Source organism: Egretta garzetta, unplaced genomic scaffold (assembly GCF_000687185.1).
Source record: "Egretta garzetta isolate BGI_Z169 unplaced genomic scaffold, ASM68718v1 scaffold339, whole genome shotgun sequence".
Classification (NCBI taxonomy): Eukaryota; Metazoa; Chordata; class Aves; order Pelecaniformes; family Ardeidae; genus Egretta; species Egretta garzetta.
Genome location: NW_009260800.1, coordinates 1049644 through 1074484, shown reverse-complemented (window position 1 = coordinate 1074484; position 24841 = coordinate 1049644). Strand labels below are relative to the sequence as shown.

Sequence of the window (24841 nt, the reverse complement as noted above, 5' to 3'; positions counted from 1 at the left end):
GCGACCATCCAGCCAGTTCCTTATCCACCGAACAGTCCACCCATCAAATCCATAGCTCTCCAATTTAGAGAGAAGGATGTTGTGGGGGACCGTGTCAAAGGCTTTGCAGAAGTCCAGATAGATGACGTCTGTTGGTTTTCCCTTGTCCACTGATGCTGTCACTCCATCATAGAAAGCCACTAGGTTCGTCAGGCAGGACTTGCCCTTGGTGAAGCCATGCTGGCTTATCTTGAATCACCTCCTGGCCTCCATGTGCCTTAGCATAGCTTCTAGGAGGATCTGTTCCATGATCTTCCCAGGCACAGAGGTGAGGCTGACAGGTCGGTAGTTCCCAGGGTCTTCCTTTCTACCCTTTTTGAAAATGGGCACAATGTTTCCCTTAAGTAAGATATAAAAAATGAGTTATTTGATTCTTCCCTGTGATTTGGCCTAGTTTCCACCGAAGAATATTAAGATGCTCATATTAACTTAAGTGGGAGTTAGACCAGAGAAAAGCTTTAAAATAATAAATTTTAAAAAGACGCACATCTGGTTAAAATATTCGCTACGGTCATGTATTTTGTGATGGTTGTTCCTTCTTAAGCATGTCGTCCATAAATCCAGCTTTCTTCACAGATTCAGAGCATAAAACTTCTCTTTGACAAGTCAGTCCATTTTTAGGCCTTTGCTTTGTCTACCTTTATACATATTAACAGAGTTTCATTTATATATATGCTTTTATACAGCTTATATGCCTATCTACCTATAGGCTTTAATAATGCATTTTGCAGAACGACATTTTAGATGGACCTTTTGTCTTTTTAGTTTCATCATGAAATTGAAAGGAACTGGCTAAAGCTATAGAGCAGGCAATACCCTGTTTTAACTCCATAGGAAAGCACTTTTTGAATGCAGTGAGGTTAAGGTAGGAACCATTATGATTACACAGTAAGCTGACTTTCCAGTGCAGATTCAGCTAAACATACCTCATGGGCCTCATTCTATTCATGTCTCTCTTGAGCAAGTGGTGAAAACAGTCTTACCATGTTTTTAGCTAGTCCTGTGTAATATACATCAAGCTTTTCAGATAAACATGAATAATGTAAGTAACTTAAATAACTGGTTAGCCTGTATTCTGTAAAAATATAAAGGCTGTATTTTCTCATGTATTTTTGCGTAACACTACGTACACCAGGAGCAACAGATTAAACATTAAGCTTTATTTCACTTGTACCCAAAGGAAAATTTGTAATCTGAAAGCATAGAAAGAAATTTGAGATCCTTGCATTCACTCATTGGACCAAATAATCTGTGTGTAGCTGGTTACTTTTGGTGAAGGTAGAATATAACAAGTGTGACAACATAGTACTGTAGAATAACAGTTTTATACCTGTGAGCTTTGAAGGCACTGTAGGCCCTGTAGGGTCTGGATAGATGTTTTATTTTGAAACAGGTCTGTTAGCATTACTGACAGCTCATAAAACATTTTATGGGGACAAAGACTGACTCATCTTAGCATTCTGTATTGTTTTATATAGACAGCCTTAACAGTCTTATATTTTGTCTGAAGAAGGACCTTCACTGTAAAATAAGTAGAAAAGGGGAAGAGGTACACTTTCATTAAGCTCTAACATATCATTGACTGTCAGGTAGGTCTTGTTATGCTGTCCATCCTCATTTAACTATCCCACAAGATCTCTTAATGAAGTTAAGCCCCAAGTTCACTCCAGTAATTCTGTGGCAAGAGTTTGTGCAATGTAACAATTCATCACTTGTCAGGAAGGCACTTTTAGTTTATACATTTAATAAGGGCATCCTCTAGCTTGGTTAATTAGAAGTGAACAGTTTGCATATTTACTAAATGCGGAGTGTCATTGCCACCACGGCCTATTGCCTACATGAATTATTTCTCTATCTGCAATAAACAGCTGGGTAATTATTACTGCCATAATCAGATAAATTCCCTCTGTAAGGCTTTTCTTACATGGCAATTCTTTGAACTCATCCAAAGCTGAACAAAATTTATGAACTCCAGCAGCTAGGCCACTTTTTCATAGTGTAGTGTCCCTGTTCCCTATTTCAAGGACATGTAGAGTATCATAAATATTGTGTAAATTAGGAGGATAAATATGATTACCTAAAGATTACATATTAATAAACTTGATTTTCAAAATATAATTTTCAGGTTGTAACTGATTAAATTATAGCAGTTCTGGTTTTATCTAATTGTAGAGACATGACAGGCCATCTATATACAGGCTATACTAGGTTATCAGGGAAGAGCTCTACCACTTGAAGACTAAAGACTTATGAAAAATTATATAAATATTTTTCATGTGCCTTTTGGAGAAGTAGTCATTTCAGCTGTTTAGGTCATTAGAAGTATGACAAATTTTATGTGCTATTTACTCAGCTCACTTAAAGCAGTTCTTTTGTCATTAAAACAATGTGATGGTTCTTTTTGGTATGCAATTTTCAGTTTAATAATGAAGCATAAAATTTAATGCATGAATTTATGTGTTACATTAGAAAATTAGATATTTCTTTTATTTGTAAAAGCAATTTGTATACAAATGATTATGTAACTAAGCTTGCTCTATGTTACCCAAATATTCCAGCTCATATGTGAGTGTTCCTACAGATACATCAGTGAGTAGTTAATTTACACATACAGCTTTTCCAGAACATGCTGGAAAGTAGCTTATTTTTGAGTTCTCCAAAGAAACAAAAGAAAATCAAAAGACATGATTAACGCACAACAGTCCATTTGATTTAACACCAAAAGGGGGTTTTTTTATCATAATGTAAGAAACCGTGTCTGAGTGCAACTAGAAAACGTACTTCATAACTCCTTATTAAATAAGCATTATACCTCACAATTTAACAAAATGCTCACTGATAGCAGAATATTAAGGAAGACCAAACTAAGTAAGGTGTTCTTTGGCACTATCCTTACCAGCCTTTTAAGGCTAGACTGCCTTTCTCATTTCCCATTTATGTGGGAGAAATAGGGACTATAGTGGTGAAGACCTTTATAAAGACCACACCACAGTTGTGTTTTGTTATCACAAGTGTGGTATCTATGCATTGCATTTCTGCAAGTTCATAACCTGTTTTTTTACTGAGGATGTGAAGGCTTATTTAGCTTTCTTTGACATTTCAGATTTTTTTATGGTAGAAAATCATGGTCTTTCCTTTATATTGGTATATCCTATAATATCCCATGAAGTATCATAGAACTGCATGAGATACAAAGCAGTATACAGTCTCTCATCACTTTTTTTTTTTGTTTGTTTTAAAAGAAAAATGTCTGAAATGAAAAAAAAAAGGTATTTAAAAAAAAGAATTAATTGTCTGTTATTTCTGGATTTTCTAGATCATTATAAAGAGACTTCTGTTATCTAAGAAGAGTTAGTTCTTTTAAGTACTTACTCAGAGAAGAAAATGGAAAAACTAATTATATCTTCTATATTTTCATTATAGAACAGCAATGAGAAATAACAAAAAACGTGGGGTGTTTTTCTTCTGTTATTCTAGTAATGCTCAAAATAATGTTATTCTGAATCAGATGGTCTAGTCTGACTTCAGATCTATCACCAGTAGCATATCTATCAATAACAAATTTGTAACAATATCTATAAAAAGCCCACTAAGCCTTGGCTTAACAACCTAGTCTTGATTTAAGAACATCAAAAGGTAAAAAATACCTTTTTATTATTCTTCAGGAGTTAATTACCTTTGGTGTTCAAAGTATGTCCCATATTTCCTCATTGAAGTAGTTTCATTTTATCTTTGAACCACTGCTTCTTGTAATACCATCCTCTACTAGACTGAAAACTCCTTTAAAATCCAAATCCATACATTAGTCTAGCCACCTTTTATTATTCTTTGTGCTAAATATAAACAATGGAGCTCACTGCAAGATGTTGTCTCTTTGCTTAAAATAATTTTTGTGACCATTTTGGACAGGCTTTCAAAAATCCTTTAAAATACTATCAGCATCAGAACTCAGCACAGTTATGGTGCATAAGAAATCAGAAAATTATAATTTTTTCTCTTCTGATGTATTGTCAGCTTATGCATTGATTTATAGACCTTTTCATCACTGTACCATAAAAAAGCTTCATCTCTATGTATGCTACTCAGAATATGCCCTTTAAAGGCCATAGTTCCTCATACAGTTGGCATGATTTTTTGTAAGCTGTGTGAAACTTTTACTTATTATTATCACCCTTTCAAATTCTTCAGACTCTTCACCTTGTAGGGATAATTACATAAATCCATTAAGTTGTTTACCCTTGACAGTGAAGCTAAATCCCTATGTTTTACCTTGAACTTCATAGTTCCTACTGTCTTCAACCCAAGTCAACACAACAAAGTATTTCAAAAAAGCAATATGTTCCACCTCTTTTCTCCAAGCGGGCTGTTCTTTTCTTGTCCAATTAACTAGCTGATTGCAAAACATTTACAGACTTATCTAACAAATTAATTTGATCTTTCAGCTGCATGGCACCCAAAGTGATGCAGCACTCATTAGCATACTTCTACTTGGTGGTAGGAGGCCTCACCACCATCTAGCATTGTGCTTAGCTACTCAAGAAGGGCTCTAGTACTCAGATCAGAAAATTGTGTGCTTAAGTATAGACAATACAACCTGATGTTGGATGTAGTCTTTAGGCATGAATAATTGGATGCCTAAATATATAATTAAATGTAGTCTGGTTTATATGGTAGAACCCAAATTTCAGAGAATGGACTTTAATCCTGAGTGTAATTCTTGCATGCCATACTAAAATATGCCTGGTTTTTTGGGGTGTTGATTACTTCAAAGTTTTCAAGACAATAAGAGGTACAGTTTCCTAGCACTTCTGAAAATTGGGATCTAGTTGATAATTTCATTTTGGTAATTAGCCACTGCTGTGAAATTACATACTTACAAATAGCACTGCAGTATTTAAAAATTGTGTCAGATCTCTCCCAAAATAATGGTGTTTGCTGTATAAAAAAAAATGCACTCATTTGCTGTGTCCTTCATAATGTTTTATGCTTCATTAAAAATGGTATCATAGGTGCTCAAGTGGTAACACTGGTCCATGAATATGGAATTTGAGAAAACTGTCAGGTACCATGAAATTCATTGTGAAGTTGTGAGATTTGGCATTACTGCTCTGCCATATGTAATGGGCCAATACTTAAAAGCTCTCCCTGCCTTTCCATTGTAAAACCCATTTAATGTGAACAAAGTGTACCATTTTATTTGCAAACGTATGCAGACTTTTATATGAAAGCAAATGAAAAATGTGAGTCAGGCAGTAGACCTCAGTCAAATTGTTTCATAATACCCTGAGAAGGAAAAACAACTTAGCTGATGACCTTTAGAAGTTCTAACGTCATGTTTGCTTTCTAAATCGCATAATGTTGAATATTGTAAATGGTGCCAAGTACCATATATTAAAGTAAAAGGAATACAGATATGTCTACATTGTCCTGCACTGCAGCAGAGAGATAACAGTTAGCTTAAATGAATTCATTCTAGTACTGGGAACAGCTTAACTATAGCAAAACATAGCAGCATGCTTTCCTCTAGTTATTACTGTGCAGATGGTAGCATATATAGTCTTCTGGGAATTGCAGTACCAAAAGATAACAGATACTTTCACATGACATTCACTAGAAAACTTGCAACGGTATTTGGCTGTGGTTAGACATCCCCTTTTATATGTTGCTGCAAAAATTAAAAACAAGACTGCTCTCTTAGCCACTTAGCTCTGACCCTGTGCTAGAAATGGCCACTGCTGCTAAACTGCTGTCAGAATAATCTGTGCTAGGGCTCTGTTATCCATTCTGGGCCAGATCAGCTTTGTTACCCCCAAACACTAATTTCACTGTTTAAGCTAATCAATCAGGCTGATTTTCTATGAAGGGGTCATTAGCAAACAGACATGGAGTGAAAAATTTTTCCTGTTATGGTTAGCTTTATTAGTATAGACCTGAGATTAAATGAAGTTAAACCAGCATACTTGGATCCGGTTCCTCAGCCAACAGAAGCTTCAGTGTTGTAATTGCTTTTATGCCACATCCATAATGGGTGGGGTTTACAGTTTAATTAAAAATAGTTAAGCTAAAAAACCATCATTGTTTAAATCAGACCTTTTACAAAAACTATTTTTAACTTCACAACATTTTGTTCTGCCAATGAGTATGAAGTAAATTCATCATAAGGATTTATACACACAAGGGAAAAACATTTGAATTAATAAGTTTGCATGTTTCCAGAAAATGGAATAATTTGAAAAGATTATATATTACCAAAAAAGTAGGTTTTAAATAGGTTTGAGGAAAAATTCTGTATGAGTTGCTATTGAAACCGTAATTAGAAGATTCTGTATAACGGATTAGGGAAAATACTCCCTTTTTAGTTATAAACTGGCTCTGCAATCAGTATTTTGAGAAGCTGTTGCACTCTCTTGAGTAACTGTGCAGCAGTGGAAATTGGAAGGATATGAAGGACACATCAGTCTGTTCTTTCCTATCGTCTGGAACATGCTGTGTCCTGATCTCCTGATCTGCACAAGGTATTCATTCACTGTATGCCCTTCACTGCTATGTTCATCACATTTCCTGCGTAGTACATTGATCACATTGTGGACCTTGACAGTTGAACTGGTATGTCACTTAATTCCATTGGCAGCGTACACTATGTGATTAAGGAAAGATGGGCAGGGTATGTTCTACTATGCACAAATTATAATGGGATTTTAAGGTGTTATGAATTTCTTTCTCTAAAATTGATAATAAGAGAAACTATAGGGTGCTTTTGCATGCCTACACATTAGCTTTATTTATTTTAATTGTTTTCATCCAAAGGAGTCATATTAGTTTCCTGTTCACTGCACTGCAATGACAGAGCAGTGCCATTCCTCTAGATTTTGAAGCGAGTGTCATGATTAAGTTGTTGAATAGATTGATATAAACATTCACATATAAAATTAGTAAGAATTTTGGACACCCATTTGTGGTAAGTATCCTAGGCAGTAAGACACGTCATAGCACTCATAATTGACTGCCTCTTCGAGCATCTGTTTCACCGCAACTTGAGATCAAACATTTTGGTCAAGGGATTCTGTCAGAATACACACAGGAGTATACATCATGGTAGAGAGGAGTAAGGGGGTCATAGATCTGCTCTATTCTGCTCAATTCTGCTCAATAAATCTGACCAGATTCATTCAAAAAATCAGAAAAAGGTTGAGGATGATCAAGCTGTCTGATGGTACATAGCTAACTTAAGTATGCAGTATGTGTGTTCTGTTAAAACTTTGCCTTTAAAGCAGTGAGCTCTCTAAACTATTTTTACATCCTAGGCTAGTCTATACGTATATTTAATTTTTTCCCAAATATAATAGATTAAGTCAAATGATATTATCATGGCAGGTCATATTCCATTCTCACCTACACCAATATAATGTGAAATCAAGTGGCATGCAGTGGTGTACCAAAAGTATTGTCCCACTAATTTCATTTTCACTTCTATATTCTCTATTTGAGCAGGGAGTATGATATATAGTCAGGAAGGTAAAATTGATTTAGGTTATCTCCTTTTATGCTAAGGTTGCCTACTTGCCTATGTTGCAGGAATTTTGTGATTTGGGAATGAACTGTTTAAAATCACAATGACTTCATACTCTTTCTGAGTACTCTAGGCAACTATACTAATTATTGATTTCCTCACTGTCCTTTACTTTAGTTAATATTATAATTTTATGGTTATCTGCTCAAAGGACCACAGAATGCCAGTGAAAATGCAAACAGAATGCAATAGTTTGATAAAAGTTCAATAAATGTAGGTCAGTGTGAGTTTGTAAAATGATGCAGTTCTATGCAGAATTATGAAAATCTGTATATTGCTGAAATCATCACTTGAAGACCTTTCCAGAAGTGCCAGGAACAATATTATATGTGTATTTTTAACCTTTATACAGACAGCAGGAGCACTGTCAACCAAATTTGCATCTCATAGCTGGAACCAACACCACTGTCTACTGCATAATGAAGTATCAGAATAACAATAAGTTACCTTGTCATATGAAATGTTTTATTTTCAAACTATAGAAAAAAATAATTTTATCATTAACAAATCAATAGCTACTTCACAGATTGGTTGCACAGGATCATTTTTAATTGAGAGCTCTAAGCACATACATTGATAATGCTATGCCCATTTTCAAGTACACAAAACATTCCCTATGACAAGGAAAACACACTTTGTGTTACCCAGTATATTCACTTTTTTAACAAAAGAATGCATCCTAAACTTGTGCTAATAAACATTTATGTTCTTCTGACTTGTTGAACAATTTTCAGATCATGATAAGACACTACCTTTGTCAAAACTTACACATATTTTCTCTACAAAGATATCCCATAAAAATCTGTGTGGGTGAAACTCTGATTGGACTAAGTTTATATGGGAATCCAGGTTTGTAGGAAGATGCAGTAGATGCTGTTAATATACTGAGATAAGCTTTAAGGTAATTAAAAGTTTATGTGCTAAAAATATTACCTGCTTTTTCAGTTATAACAGTTTAATAAGCAGCACTATGCCAACTATAAGGCATGCAACAGACAGATCATTTATAAAAATAGAACAAGATTATTAATTATTCCAAACCATGTTTTGCACTTGCAAACTCTTTTTCACCCCCCCCCCAAAATTGGTGAACCTTTAAAAATGCAGGCCAAACAATTACCCATATTCAATTCTTCCACTTCACACTGGACCATGAAAGGCTTGTCTTGAAGCAAATTTGGTCCAGAGTCCACAGAGTATCATGCATCATAGCTAGTATTCATAACATCATATAGTCCCAAGTAAAGATTGTTTACTATTGCTCAAAGAAACTGTGATGTGTATGAATAAAGAGAAGGCTGGCAATACGTGTAAGGGTTTAATCCAAAGAACATTTAATTTCAATAAATTTTCAATTGACTTCAATGGAATTTGGGTTTATTTTCTCGGGGAAGGCATACATGTAGAAGGTCACGAGCATGGAACTTCTTAATAAACACATTTGCGTGTAAGGTATCTAGAAGTCTAATACTATTTGGAAGTCTAAGTTTATGTCTTTAGTATCACTTATACTTATTTTTCTGTATGGTAACAGTGAAACCCCCTGCACAGTGCATAACATGTTAGTATTAATATGCTAATGCGTGAAATAGTATATTCATATCCAACTACTTTTAGATTCTCTGCTTTTGTAGCTCCTATTCAAATTCTTGAATGTATGGTGAAAGAGATGAAAGTTTCGGGTTCAAGCAGGTTTAGAATAAATCTATATTTATGCTAAAGCATCTATGCTTTCCAGTCAAGCAATGTTTGGACTGCTACACACCCCTTATTTTGTACTGCCTCTCAGGAGAGAATCATCTTGGGAGCTATTATCCCCGAGACAGAATTCTCTGCATGTTCTGTACAACTGTACAGAGCAGTATAGTGCATGATAGAAATATTTTATCACAACTGCAAAATGTGTAAGCTGCAAAAGTATGTTGAAAATTACTTGTAACTGCGTAAAAAACCTCAAACTTTTAAATGGATTATGGTACAGCATTGGTGAGGATGTGTGATGATCAGGAAGGATCCTGATCATTTGGATGATAGTACTGTCTAAAAAGATAATGAATTTCATTGAACTTCAACAAGTATTTTAGACTTCATTTAATTTCAGCAAATAATGATTATTACTTATCCATTCAAAGTAATCTGGTAAATTCAGATTAATGACAATGGGAAACATTTTGCATCCTATTATCATTACATCTGTAATACAAAATTATATTTTTATCATTATTTGGGGGGTTTCATTACCAGTTGTGTTCTTCATAACAAAGCTTCCATATCCACTGTTGGGAAGAAGTATATGAGTATATAAGAACGTGAATAAACTGTAGTAATATGTTGATAGACATTTCATCAGTTATAGATAGTGGTACTAAAGCTGAATAGAGGACTCTAATCAAATAGGAACAAGAAATAGTATTAAATTTGTAAAACATGGATCATACACTCTGATATTGAAAGTAAAGTGTCATAAAATAAAAGAACAAAGTTGATATTATATGCATTGTCTATTTGTTCATTTGTTTACAATTGACTGATATAGAACAAAGAGTTTCCAGGTAAAAATGCTTATGTACCTACATGCAGTGACTCTGAAATCTTTACCTTAAGGACAAAGAAAGGTCACCAATCTCTCCAACTCCTACTTCTTTGTCAAAAATGGACACAGTTAATGAGGTTTGTTTGGTACAGCACAAATTCCCAGACACAGATAGAGATCCTTTCAATGGAAACAAATTTGTTTGGCTTTACCAGGTTACTTAGCGATTAATAATAGCTTTGAGATGCAGGTCAGAAAGGTCATCGTCCCTGCTTGCCAACACAATCTAAAATGTGCAGCTAGTCTGGCTCTGCAGGCTTTGAGGCCCCGAAACGCTATACATAAAGTAAAACAGGCTATTTTCCAACTTCTTTTTTCATATTAATAAGCAATTTTCAAGAGAAGGGTGGCAAAATGGGGGCCATGCCACTCTAAGTAATTCATTTATTTTGCAATTTAATCTTATGTTGGAAAAAAATTACACTGCTGCAAAAGCATAGCATGGTGATTTTTAAACGTCAGTGTGCTTCATAAGTAACCTTGTATGAAATATTGTATTAGCAGCCTTTAACAGTAAACTGCAACAAAAAATATTTCCAGAGATTGAAACAGACCTATACATCTTTCCCCATCTTTAATTTATTTCCTTTTCATTCTCTTTGCTTTTACATTTGAAATAAAACATGTTTAATTACTTAATATTTTACTTATTTTAGTTGATAAAAACTTGAAAGATAGCATGAAACAAAAATTCTACATTGCAACTTGTATCTAAGAATGTGATTTCATAGTGTTCATATTTATAAAGAAATTATTGCTCTCATATTTTGATGAACTAATTTAACATTACAATAATTAAAATACTAAGAATAATTCTGAATCACAATCTTAAAAACACTTTCAGGAGCAATATGACTTTCCCATGGGATTATTCGTATCAGCCAACTTATTCATGTGCATATTTTGACGGGATTTGACCCTTGTCCTAGAGTGTCTTATTTGGTACTCATTGAAATGACTGAGACTATTAATGTGGACCTCTCTAAATAATTTGTTTTGCTGGAATATTTGAATTGTCCAGATATGTGAATAGTATATTTTTCTTTGCTTTTTATTTTATCATATACACACAGGCTTTAAAAAAACCCTAGAATTTACTCACTTAATTAACTTTTAAACAATCTAAATGCTTGACTCGGTTTGCTTGGTGTCTTTGGAGCACAGGTTAATTTGAAGTAGCCATTTCTTAGTAACAAAAATAACAAATGTTAATCAAGCTAACCTTTTTTAACTGGGTAAAAAAAAAATCCATACACGTGCACTGTGCACAATAGCACAGAATTTAGTTTCTTACAGAACATTAATTCACTCCACTCTTTGCATAATTTATGGCAAGTCTGGCTCTGTGAAAAAAGGCTATTGAGGAGGAAAGCTACACCCATTTTCTGTTAAAAGTTTTCCTCTAAACTTTCAGTTAAAACCATGAGTTTACTCCATTCTTTAAGAACCGTATCAGGTACAGTTCCTTATTTCTTTTACAATGAAAGAATTTTCTACGACGTATTGAATAGGCAGACCGACCCGTTTGGATGACACTATGTGTACGCAAAGCTCTGTCATGCAGTGACTCATGAGGCAGTTATGTTCCTGTATCTTGTGGTGGCCGGTACCACTGCTATCACACCAGAGTAGAAAGTGACCTGCGCGAGAAGCCTAATGCTATGGAAACTCCTCTTAAGGACATTGCACACGTAAAAGGTTTACATCCAGTTCTTCTCCATGCCTACATTCTCATCCTTACAAAAGGCTCGAGGATCTAGGAGTAAATGCCAACTCTTATCCCATGTCTACTATCCTCTCTCATTCCATCAGGTCTCCACTGTTTGCAGGTCAGAAGGAGGTGTTGCAAGGCGCTAGCGGAAACATAACAAAACAACTTTTATTTTGAAACCATTTGAAGGAAAATCACTAAATTATAATAACTTCTGCTTAGAGAAATTAAAACTAAAATGACTCTTAAAGGCAAAAAAAGGACATCTATGAATGCTGGTTTAGCAAGGTGTAAAAATATATAGGTTGACATATTCTTCAAAAGAGTAAGCAGTATGAACTAATATACTGTTCATAGTTTTTATCATTTTACTCCTATTTCTTCACAGTTATATCCATGTAGAATCCTGCTGCTGTGGAACTGAATGAACTGTAATTCTGCATTCCAGTGGTGTCAGTGTACTGCTAATACATAACAGCAGAATACTGTGAAGCTATAAAGGGTTAAAGTAAAATAAAACAGCACGTCTTTTATTCTTGTAATATAATCAGCAGACTTATTTTATTACAGGAATGAACTCCAAGACTACGCGGAAATGAAGGAATATGAAGAGAAAAGGAAAGACCTAGAAAAGAAAGAAAAGGAAAAGAAATACCAAGCCCGAAAGATGCATTACCTCCTTAGCACTGAGCAGGTTGGTATACCTGTCCCTGACAGCTCATGCAAACCACTTGGGCCCCCAGCCTGACAGAGATAAACTAGCAGGCTGAATGGGACATGACTTGTTGAAAAGATATCACAAAGACACTACTTCGAGTTCAATTTAGTGCTTTTCTATAGGCAAGAGCAGGTACCATGACTATTCCATGACAGCAGCTTCATAGAGGCAGCATCAGCACTGCTGGCAGAAAGAGTCCAAGTCAGCAGTTTGATCTGCCACTGTGATAACACAACACGAAGGGCATAACCTCGCTTTAAAAACTCATTTTGACTGGCTTATTGTTGTGTTGTTGCACTTGTCAAGAACTAACAAGTTATTAAGCTGAGAAGGGATTTCACTTTTTTTTCCCTTTTTTTAATTGAGCTAATGCTTGGATTGGTGCTGTGTTCTGCTTGGTTTTAGGATAGATTGTAAATGCAGGTTTTCAGCTAAAGCTTTTCCTAGAACTGCCTGAATCAGCTTATTTAGCGTGATTGTTTTCACATAGAAATGCCTCATAAATTTTAAAAATTTACTGATTAATTTGTTTTGTATTGATAAAAGGCGGTATATTTTTTTCAAGCTTTCTTATGTAAGCTGCTTTACAGACAGGTGAATACGGCAGTAGATATATCTTATACAAAACTGATATGATTGGTAAAGCTTGTGGGTTTGCCTTTTTTAATACCCTTTTGTGAACTTTTGTAAAAAGAAAAGAATTTGTGTTTGTAAATGTTTGGTGACAGGTTGTTCTTCATAGGAACAAGCATTAACATACAATCAGGTTATGCTAGTATGAACTCAGTGCTTGCTTTTCATAGGCTTTAATTATAATCTGTGTGTAAGAACTGTTAATCCTAAAAAATGCAGGAAAAATACCATGACACTTAGTGACAGAATATTTAATCTCTTCCTCTGTTTTGGAATCATTTGTTATCTATCCAATAAATAGAAATATAGTTTAATTCACTGGGTATCAGTTATGAAAACTCAATTTGTAAATGAAATTTAAGTAATTTTATTTGCCAAAAAAATAGCATAGTAAAATACTAGTAAAAAAAAAGCATTAAAAATTTTCTAAGTGGCTTTTAGACAGGAGAGCTAGTTAATAACTGAAATAACTCACAATAATTGATTTGTCCAGATGTAGATCTAGAATATTAAGAATAACCTGTGCAGTGGTTTTACATAATTTTAAACTGTAGGAAATTGGGGATTCTTGTTTTGAACAGAACAATTTATGTAAACAAATGCATAAACATTAATATGTTTACCTGGAGTACAAAAATTATCTGCTTAGAGACATTGAGTGACCTGTGGTCTGAAAAGATTTTAGTAATCAGTTCATTTTTGATAATTCTGGCTAAGCAAACTGTAATCAGTTTTTAAGGAATGGCAAGTAGTGCCTTATTTCAGCCATCCACCTGGAGGACTGCTGGTAGAGGGCAGCAGTAACTATTATGTTCTAATGAATTTGGGTTTCTAATTTTACAGAATTAGAATTTAGCTAGCAGTGTTTTTTGCAGAACAAAAATATGCTCGGTTTTGCTTGCTGAGGTGGTTTGTGAATACTGAGACTCAGAGTTCACAGAATTTTTCCTTTATCACAGAATTGTGCTCCAAGAACCATCTTCTTTTGCAGGTAGTATTTTGAAACATGAATGAATGTAAATCTATTCAACACTTACAGACAACCTGAAAACCAGCAAAGATATATATGAAGAAAACTACTTATTGCAATCAAAGTCTGTATTTCAAAATTACACATAGTTATAGAAGTCAATATCTTGCTAATATACAGAGCAAGTTATTTCAGTGCAGAATTTACTGGTTCATTGCTGTATGTCTGTCATTTTACTCTCTATATGCCTGGTCTTCTGACCTAACTACAGCTGCATCTTGCTGTCTTCATAGGATAGTTAATTGGATTACTGAGCAAGATCCATTCATGTCTCAGTAGAACCAGGCAGCAAAAGTCAACAATTTTGAGTGAGTGAGTTAAGGAAAAAATACAAGTTGTAAGCAGGGAACATAGCGAATGAAAAGAGGAGGTTGATGAGTTGGACTTAATGTAGACTCATGCATTAACTAAAGCCCAATGAGTTGTAGAGATGATCTGCTCAAGTTTGCTACCATCTCCTCCCCTTCCTGACGTGCATAATGACGTGCAATGATGGAGCTGAGCCACCTCATGTATCAAGGCTGCAGATGTCCGGGCAGGTTATACGGACAGCATTACAAAATCTGTATTTGCAATAATTGTTATATCCTATAGTTTTGAATCTTTTTGCTTTACTAGAAACAAAAAGGGGTGAGAAAAGGGTGTTTACTTATTGACCAAAAGGAATTAAGGAGCTGTTGCTCTTCAATTTTAGTAAAGGCATGTCAAGTTCCATTTTCCTCTCCCCACAAGCTGAAGCCCAGAAACCCATCTCAGAAGTGTGTTACAGGTTAAACAGGGAAATGATAAAACTTCATAGCATTGCACAATATAGCAGATGATGCAGTGATCCTTTCTGGCCTTAAAGTCTATGAATATGTCGTGGTTTAACCTGGCTGGCAACTCAGCACCACGCAGCCGCTCGCTCACTCCCCCCTCCCTCAGTGGGATGGGGGAGAGAATCGGAAAGAAAATAAAAGGTTAGAGCCGAGGGCTGAGATAAAGACAGTTTAATAAGAGAAAATAATAATAATAGTAATAATGAGAATGATAACAGAATATACAGAATATACAAAACGAATTATGCACAATGCAATTGCTCACCACCCGCCGACCAATGCCCAGCCCGTCCCGAGCCGCGAGCAGTCCCCGAGCCGCGAGCAGTCTCTCCGCGACCGACCGATCGACCGAACTAACTAACCCCCCCGAGCATGACGTTATATGGTATGGAATAGCCCTTTGGACAGTTTGGGTTAGCTGTGCTAGCTGTGCTGTACTCCCAGCTTGTTATGCACCTGGGCGAGCAGGAGAAGCTCAAAAAGTCCTTGAGTAGTCTGAGCGCTACTTGGCAACAGCTGAAAACATGAGGGTGTTATCAAAATTCTTCTGGTACTAAATCCAAAACACAGCACTATGCTAGCTACTATGAAGAAAATTAACTCTATCCCAGCCGAAACCAGGACAGAATACATTATTGGTTGTGAATTTGCCTTTCTTATTCCAGAGATTCTCTCTCTCTCTCTCTCTCTAAGGTTGTGCCCATTCCCAATTGCTAGCATTATTCTACATTTCAAAAAGTAAAACTTAAGAATGCTAGTGTCATGAATGTACAGGAGTGTCTAATATGTATATAATAGCATGGCCTGTGTTGAAGGTAACATGTTTTGTCTTTTTTATGAATATTCAAGCATTTATTTCTTCCATAAACTGTTACATTTATAAAGAAAAAAAAAAAAGAGGAAGGAATGGATATCAAACTCTGAATCAGTATGCATTATTTGTTGTTAGTGGTAACAGGTATATGCACATAGTCTTATATAGACAGATGTGAGCTTGCTTTGATTACTTTCCAAGCCAATCTGGAGCTTTAACATGGGGCTGAACCCAAAATAATTAGCCCTGTTGAGAGCCACGGTTTATTAGCTCAAGAATTAATGCAGTTACACAGCTTCTGGTCAGCTCAAAATATGGGCAGAATAAGTGTGTGCACACTTTAAACTCAGGAACAAGGAGTTTGATCTGCCTACAAAATATCATATAGGTATGCCTACATTTAAGTTGTTTCATCTGCAATTCACCTTTTGCGGCGGAGGCGGGGGGAAGGTGTGTCTATTGAGTACCATTGCTATGGAACAGACATGCAGGGAAATCACAGGATGATAAAAATATACGGTATTATACTATACAATTTTCCTATATTTTTTGCAAACAGTTGACTGCATGTATTTTGCCATAGAAACTTACCCAAATACGACTATTTCCCATTGCTGCATGTAGAAATACATTGCATTTACACAAACATTTTAATCCACATATGAACTAAGTAGTTAATTTGAATAAAAGAATGTTAGTATTTTATCAAAGAAGTTTAAAGATGAGAAACGTATACAAGTTAGGATATTTGCATAATCAATAATTGCTATCAGTAGTGATGTTAATTTGCTCTAATAATATATATTAATAATTTATATTAGTAATATAATTATTGACTGTCTTTCTGTGACAGTACAATGATATGCATCCTGCCAACTTCAAAACAGAGGTTTTTGCTTTACTAAAAAGCAGCTACATATTTTTTTTCTGTAGTACCAGCAATATCCATGAAACACAAATATAACCCTATTTGTAGGCATAAAAGTGGGCTTGAAAAAAGAAAGTAACTTTTTATTTGATTTAAATTAAGTTAGTTGCCAAGTAATGTCTGGGGAAATAAAGCATGAGCTCTGAAACTTCATGGTTATAAAATATTGAACTTGTAATCAACCAGCTCTTTATGCCAGTAGTATCAATAACTATTCAAGTAACATCTTACGCACATGAGCTTCTTTTCTTTGAAGGAAATTTCTCCTATATGATTCCCATAGTTACAAAAACATGCCCAACAGTCCAGTACACTCCCTTCTTATCACGTGATAATTTTTGTTGTCTGCTCCACCTACTGATTGCTTGTTACAAGAGATTCCAGTGTAAAATACAGCAAGAAATAAATCTTTGAGGTGGCAACTGTGGGGCTTCCAAACTAAATTCCATTTTAAAAGTAAGATTCTCTATATTTCAGATTTTAAAATGTATATAAAACACATGTTTTTCAGATATATAAAACAATGTTTTTCTTGTCTGTTTTTACCTTAATGGTCTGGTAAATTCTGACTTCATGATGAACATGATAAAACTTGCAGTAGATATTTAACAAGCCCTTGTCTTTGTTAAGAATATTTCTTGTCATTTCTTATTGGTAGCACAATAGAAATAACATTGCAGATGTATTTTTTTTTAATTGTTTTTATCTGTTTTATCTTGAACTGCACTGTAATTTCTTATTCTGGCATGAAACTTATAATAATTAAGGTTTTTTTATTAATCCATAATCACAGTATGCTATTTCCACTACAGCGGTAATGATCCTTTTTTATAGTTGTCATTAATAAATGAACTACTTATTAATGTGGTTTTCTATTATAAAAATGTTTACCTATGTAGATTATCCTTCTATATAGTTATATATAGAATATATATATAGTATATATGTAGTCCCCCTTACCATATTAACAAAATTCACTATAATTCCATAGGTTCTGAATTCTGCTCTTTGTCCTGTACACAAGGCTGACATTTGTAGGCAGGGCCATCCTTTGCAGAGTGCTCTCAAGCCGCCTTTCAAGTCAATGAAAGATAGAATCGCTGAATACATTGATGGTACTTCCTAGAAGTCTATATGAAGAGCCCACATTTGTTGGAACATGTGGTTGCATGATTCCTGTCCCTGGTATTTCCAGCCTTCCAAGAAATTTTGCAGTTGGTCTTTGTCTTACAATGATGATTAGAATTAGGTAGATAGACTGAATCCGAAGCTCCAGTATCAAGCCAGAATGCAGACCTGTATTGGTTAAGTATCTCCTGACAGAGCAAGCAGCAAGGCTGAGGTGAGCCTGTGAGTGGGAACAAGTTTGTCAGCTGCTGCTAGCACTACTGTTACTACCCAGGCAGAGGACCTGCAAGTCCACACTGTGGTATGGAGCAGAAGGCAGTGGTAACTGAAAGGATCCAGAGTAGGAGAAGTGGTGCAAGGAACAGACTGGTGTGTGTCTTGTAAAGTCATTGAGATGAGGAAAAGATTCTTACGGAAATAGTCTTCAGAGTGCCACAGCTGAAAAAGCCTTCTGCTATTACAGTTTTCCCTGACACTGAGAAAAGGATTGGAGAATCAGCAGAGAGCAACGGATCTTTTCCCTTTACTCTATAGCTTTTTCCCATATAGCCAACAGTACTGGGGGAGGTAAAAGAGAATTTTCATTCTCTTTTCTCCATCTTTCCTCCATTTCTTTACAGATAAACCACGTTTACCTTTTGTTGGAGAAAATGAATGTAAAACTAGCCCAGAAAGCCAAAATTCTTTGTGATACAATGTCTGCGAAAGCTTTGTCACACAATTACAAAACGTATTTTGACATTAGTGAGAATGTGATGTTATACATGCATCATTTAAGCTTATCATTGCTCTGGCTGGTGGTCTGAGTCCCAGCCTCATTTCCAAACCTGGGCTTTCTGCTCTGTGATAAATCATGCTGTGATTAGATGAGCTAATACTGGTCCTCTGTTCTGTGGGATCTTCTGTTCTGTCTATCTGAATGCTTTAACTGTTGAGCCCTTGAGATAAATTAATTGTGCAGTTGTGTGTGTATGCCTACTCTTGATTTATGTACAGAATCTTCTTTCTGTTGGGCCCTGATCAATTAGAAGATCTAACTGAGTCAAGCTGAAGTCTCCTCTTGGCCCCGCATCCTGTCTTTGACAGTGGCCAACAGCACATGCCTAGGGAAGAGCAATAAAATGAGGCAATAGGGCAATATAATGACATGCCAAGAATACTCTCCCAGTTTCCAGCAATTGTTAGTTGAAGGACTTGTAGTATTTTGTTACAGGGCTTTCCATTTTCAGATTATTACGGTGTTCACTTTTAGCCTCTCTATTCCTCCAGTTCCTGCCTCTCTTCACAACACTAACTGGCTCTCAAATTGTGCTTCCTTGAAAGACCAAGTTCACTCATTCTTGCAGTATTGTTTTGCAGCATGCTTATTTCACAGCATATACTGTCTCTGGTATTCCATCACAGGATAATGTGCAATCACAAAGTGCCTTATTCTTTCTTGAAAATCTGGTGAGGTTCTGCGGATTGCCTCTTCCACTCCAAACAACAGTACAGTCTCACTTTCCAGCCCTCTTTAGCAGAGAGGCAATTTGTCCTGATAGCCTTTGGCAGTTTGTGAACAGATACTGCGCATAAGCTCCTGGGTAATTTAGAGCTGCAAGAGAAGAACAAAGCCCATGTGTAATAATAGGCCCTTTTTGTTCTAAAAGTTACAAAACCCATGACATTTCTTTCAGTAACTGCCAGTAACAAGACATGAGTTATCTTCCTGGATTGCAGTAGCTCCTTCAGTTTTTAGAGCCTGCTCGAGTGTGTCACCATCTCTCTGTTGGGTCAAGGCTAATGTGTTTAGACATGTGGCTGGTATTTGCCCATAATTATTCCCATTGAACTAATGCATTGGAAAGGATTACTTGCAGGTTTATAATAGCTGGTGCTATAAAATAAGGAAGTAGTTTTAATGGAACTAGTTTTGACTGAGATAACCCTTTCCGGGGAGACATAAACGTGTGAGAAAATAACTCTTTAATAGTTTAGCACTATAGAAAACAATTTTAAAAAACCAAACTGTAAGAATAATGTTCAGTGAGGAGAAAGGAAATGTTAGCATCAAGTAAGTAATAGTGAAAAGTTCTAATTTCAGCAACGAGAACCAAGTTTTTCCATTCTTACTCTCTCTGTGTAACATCCATACACCATAGGCAATTCCACTTTAGGGTAATGGGAGTCATTTAGCAGACTTCCGTGAACTCTGGATTAGTGCCTTTGTGTATAAAGGTAGCAAAAACATGCCCCAAGGTTACTTTTCAGCTTTTGCTTTTCAGACCAGTTTCATTTTGATTTTCTGTAGCTACTGTAGAACTCAAAATTATATCGCTTTTATCAATCTTATCAGTTATTATTTCATGTTTGTCAGTTCATAGAGTAAAATATTGTAAATGCAAATTCTGTTCAATGCTAAGGTATTTCTTCATCGCAATTTTCCTGTCAACAGAGGTTGCAGTTCATAAACATTACACTGACTGTGTGTGTGCCCTTTGTACACTACTGGAAATCAGGAGTTAATTCTATTGAAGTCACGGCACTACATCAGGTGTAAATGTTCTAAGTGAGGAAGAAAAAAAGCCACAAAATCCTTCCTGGAGTAGGCTAATGAATATTCAGAAGAGACAACTGATTAATATGCTTCTAACCTAATGTGCTGTCCTGTAAGAACTTGAAAAACAATTGGTCTAAAATGACACTGTTTGACACCCACTCTGTCTCTGGACACCTGGCAGTTTTATTCTTATAAAGGTGAGGACTCAGTGGATAAAGCTCTGGCCTTTGATCTTCACATCCACAGTTTAAGAGACAAGGCTGCAAGTTTGGTCATTTGAGCTTAGTCCCGAGTGAACAGTCCACATCACAAAATGATTATACATAATTTGTTACTATTGGCAGTGGCTGTTCAGGAAAGGCCAAGGACTGAGCTAGCATGAAGAATGAATTAGCTCTTACCTTTTACATTTTATTTCCTCCCTCTTTACTGTTGTAATTTTATTATCCTGTCTCTGAAACATTCAGGGGATGAAATTATCATTCATTATAAGTACTAATACTTCCTGAAGATGAACTAAAATGGTTAATTTTTTTTTAATGTAGGTGCCCCAATCACTGAACATCCCCACCTATCCATGGGTGTTTAATATCCACTCATCACTTCTCTGCCAAGAAGTCAGATATTTCTGAGTACTTTCCAATGCTTGTACCATAAAAAATCCCATTTAAATTAAAGAGGAGAGAGTGAGCTTTCCTAGCTCTCAGGCAGGCTTGCAGCTATATTTAAATAGCATTAGTATATAAAGCACTTCATGCTACATGTTCTGTTTTTATAAAATATCATTTCCAAAGGATTCTCAATTTACATTAAATCCTTACAGTACTTGTGACAGGTATGTTTGATCAGCAAGCCTTCTCTGTGTATTCACTTCCATGTTGGAAGCCAGATGTATCAGTCTATTCACAGGTATTCACTATAGGAAAATCATTCAACTCTTGTGCCTCATGGGGCACTATACACACAACCTCGGTTCACTTGAAAGGAATCTCAGTTAATGTTGCTTAATGTTTCTGTCAAAAAGAAGGACAAAGTAAGGTAAACTGAAAGCAGCCAGTAGCTGAGCTGTTTGTGATTCTAGGAGACATTGTACCTGAACAAAGAAAAATGGTATATATCTAGAAGGTTAGTTCCACTAGGGCTGAATTCCAAAAATGACCTTTAAGTGATTTGCACATACAATCAAAAATCTTTAGTTCCCTTAGAATTTGAGTCCAGCTCTTGCCCTTTGGGATTACTCATCCTGGGAACACTAGGGACTGTAATTCTGCTACTCAACACAGTATCATAGTGATAGGCAAGTGCTGGAAGCCGACAGATACCTCCAGAATCCATCTGGTGCACACACTGCCAAAATAATTTACTGACAAAGTTTACAGCTGCCATAGATTTTCCAGTTTTGCTCATATCCATTTCAATCAGCCTTTCTTTTTCTCTAAGAAGGGGTGGTTGTCTCCCTAGAGAGGGCAAGTACAATCAAAGCCCAAACTAAGATGGCAAGCATGGTGGTCTTCATGCCCAGAAGAGGGTAATGCCATGGGTTAGGGAGCACTGGGAGGAGGATGGGGAAGTGCTGACACCATAACCTACCTCCTGTAAGAAATAGATGGCTGTGCACCATTTCAGGTGTATTTCTCCCCAGCGTCAGTGAAAAGTACTTCCTTCCCATTCACCCTTCTCATACATCTAATTATTTCTCCCTTTCCCACACTTGCCAGCAAACTAAATATTCGCATCCTATTTTTTAAAGATAGTGAGAGAATGAACTTTAAAATAGAACAAATTTAATAATTTTAAGCATGTTCTGTGACAGCATTGCAAACGTATGTTTTTCCTAAAGACTGCTTATTATAAAATCACTTCTGTTTGTTTGGTAACCGGATAACTGTACAAAGAAACAAGGAAGAGTTTGCACTGAAAAAAATCATCTGACATTAGAAAGAGCTTAACACAAAATAAGATGTAAAGTTTGAGTGCTGTTTTGTGATTGATCCTTTGTAAGCTCAGTTGTTTAAAGGCATCTCTGTGTAGACGTGGCAATATTTCTCAGAGCTTTTTCTAAATAGCTTGTTACTAGCCATGTCACTCATACTAAGCATATGCTATTATAGCATAGTGGTATGTCTGTATCTACCATGTATTACAGCATTTAGCATCTCTGCATCTAGCATTAGTCATTTAAAATTCTACTAGGAAGAAGGTCCCTGTACTTAAACTGTCTTTTTCAGCATCTGAATTGCATAATCTCTATTTGTGTGGATTTTTTCTGGACAGCAAACTTCTTGCTCAACTCCTGTGGGTAGGATTAATGGCAGAGTTTAAAGGACAAGCTGTGTGATCTATCAAAAGTGTACATGCTGAGATCTTAGAAAAACATGACCACATTTTGTGTATTACTCTCAATTGGGGTGGCAAAAGGGTTGGATTGCTGCAGGGTCAGAAAACTGGTAAGAGTGAGTTACATATTGAATGTTGGCTTTGTGTATGATGTGGTACACACATTTAAGAAAGAATCTATATTGCAAGGAAATTGCAATGTAGTGCAAATATCAACTAAATAGCTCACACACAGAGCCCCATTCACACACGCTTGCACAGAGTGCAGCTCCACTGGCTTTCCTGAAATTGTTACTGGGATAAATTTGGTTGATGTGTGGTAGTCCATCTGGTGTTTATACAAGTCTGATGTGATATACGGTCTTGCTCAGGTAATTTTTGAAACTATTATATCAGAAGAAGTACATGCGAAATAAGAGATAAGTGCATAAAAAGAGGGAGGCTTGGAATGGCATGGGAGAAGTCATGAAGATAAAATGCCGTACATTTCTCAACAGCAAACCTCTCCTGTTGATTAAGAAGTGGCACTGATGGTATCCTTGCTTTAATGAGACTTCAAGATGAGTGATGTACACACCAATTCTTTTGTTTTTCAGCTCTTAGGCAAGTGAATAGTATAATGGTAAAGTTCTTTCATTAACTTGCACAGTTTATTCAATATTCAGTGCTTTTGTTTAGTATCTAATATATACTGTTAATTTGGGAATTGTGTCTGTCCTGCAACGGGTATGATGAAAACTGTAGATCTTCCCCCATCTATTGTGTTCTTTACCTTTATTTTGCACATTTACTTTGCTTCCAGTTTTTCTGTTTTAACAGTCTTTTCATAAAATTTTCATCTTTTCATTTTTTCTTATTACATCACTCTTTTCTACTAATTTCTGGCTACCTTTACTAATCTGACTAACGTGGCTCTGCTCCCTCTTCTTTATTCTTCCCTGTATACAATACTATGGCCATTCATTAAACCTTCACCTCATTGTTTATTGGTCTCATTGAAGCCTGCTTTGTTAAACATACTGCCACTTTTCAAGTTTTTAGTCATTGTCTAATCCCATAGGTTTACTACAGCAAATTGTTTAATAAATCTGTCAGAATATATGTCCGTGAGGGAAGATTCACATGTAAGCCCAATGCAACAGACATAAAGAACAATGAAAAGCAATGAAAAGTTACATTGTTTAGCTGCATATATGTATTTTTGGAGAAGTGAATGCATTCTGTATTTAGTAATTATTTTGTTAACAAAGGAAATTTCTGTATGATTTCCATCTCTATCTGTTAAGAAGACCTTTTCCTGTCTTCTGATATATTGTTGTAGGTAACTCCTAGTGTTACAAGTTCAAACATACTAAATGATATAATCAGAAGGATTTTTCCCAATCCAGTGAGAAAAGGAGCGAATTTTGAGCTAATTTTTTCTTCCACAGCTAATATTTTCCATTTTGACAATGACAGTAGATTAAATTTTAATTTTAAAGATGTAAATAATGACACACATTGAAATAAGTGGTTTAAGGCTCTGAAAACTTCTCACAAGCATAAATAATTTTAGCCTCAAAATAACCCTGTTAAGTCAGGAAATAGTGTCTGTGTTTTCACATGCAGTTATTGAGAAAGGAAGAGTAAAATCGCCTTCAGAGATTATTCTTCAGAGTAAGCTCTTTAATTCCCATTTTTATGCAGGGTGGTTGTAGAAACAGGTTGGTTTTCAGAGATTCCTAGAATTTATATGTGATCTAATACTCACCCCAGCAGTTCTTAAAGAAAAAATGATAACAGTAATGGAATTTCCTATTCCTATTTTTAAACTAAAATAATTAAGCAAGTTAAAATGTATTTTTCTGCTTGTTTTGAAATCACTTGGAAGCCAAATGAGAAGTCAGTAAGAGAACTTTGAATGCTCTGTCTCTGTTTTGTGTCTTCATCGGAAGCGAATTGTTTCCCATGCCGTCCCTCACTCATGCTCGGCATCAGGAGCCT

At 35.7% G+C, this 24841-nt stretch overlaps 1 protein-coding gene across 1 annotated transcript in view; it reads left to right on the top strand.

The window, feature by feature from the left end:
* Positions 1-24841, top strand: part of SPATA17 (spermatogenesis associated 17) — a 94868-nt gene that overhangs the window by 27783 nt on the left and 42244 nt on the right. Inside the window, exon 7 of the mRNA XM_035902204.1 lies at positions 12484-12607. Coding sequence (XP_035758097.1) covers positions 12484-12607 — 124 coding nt within the window. The remainder of the gene's footprint in view (positions 1-12483; positions 12608-24841) is intronic.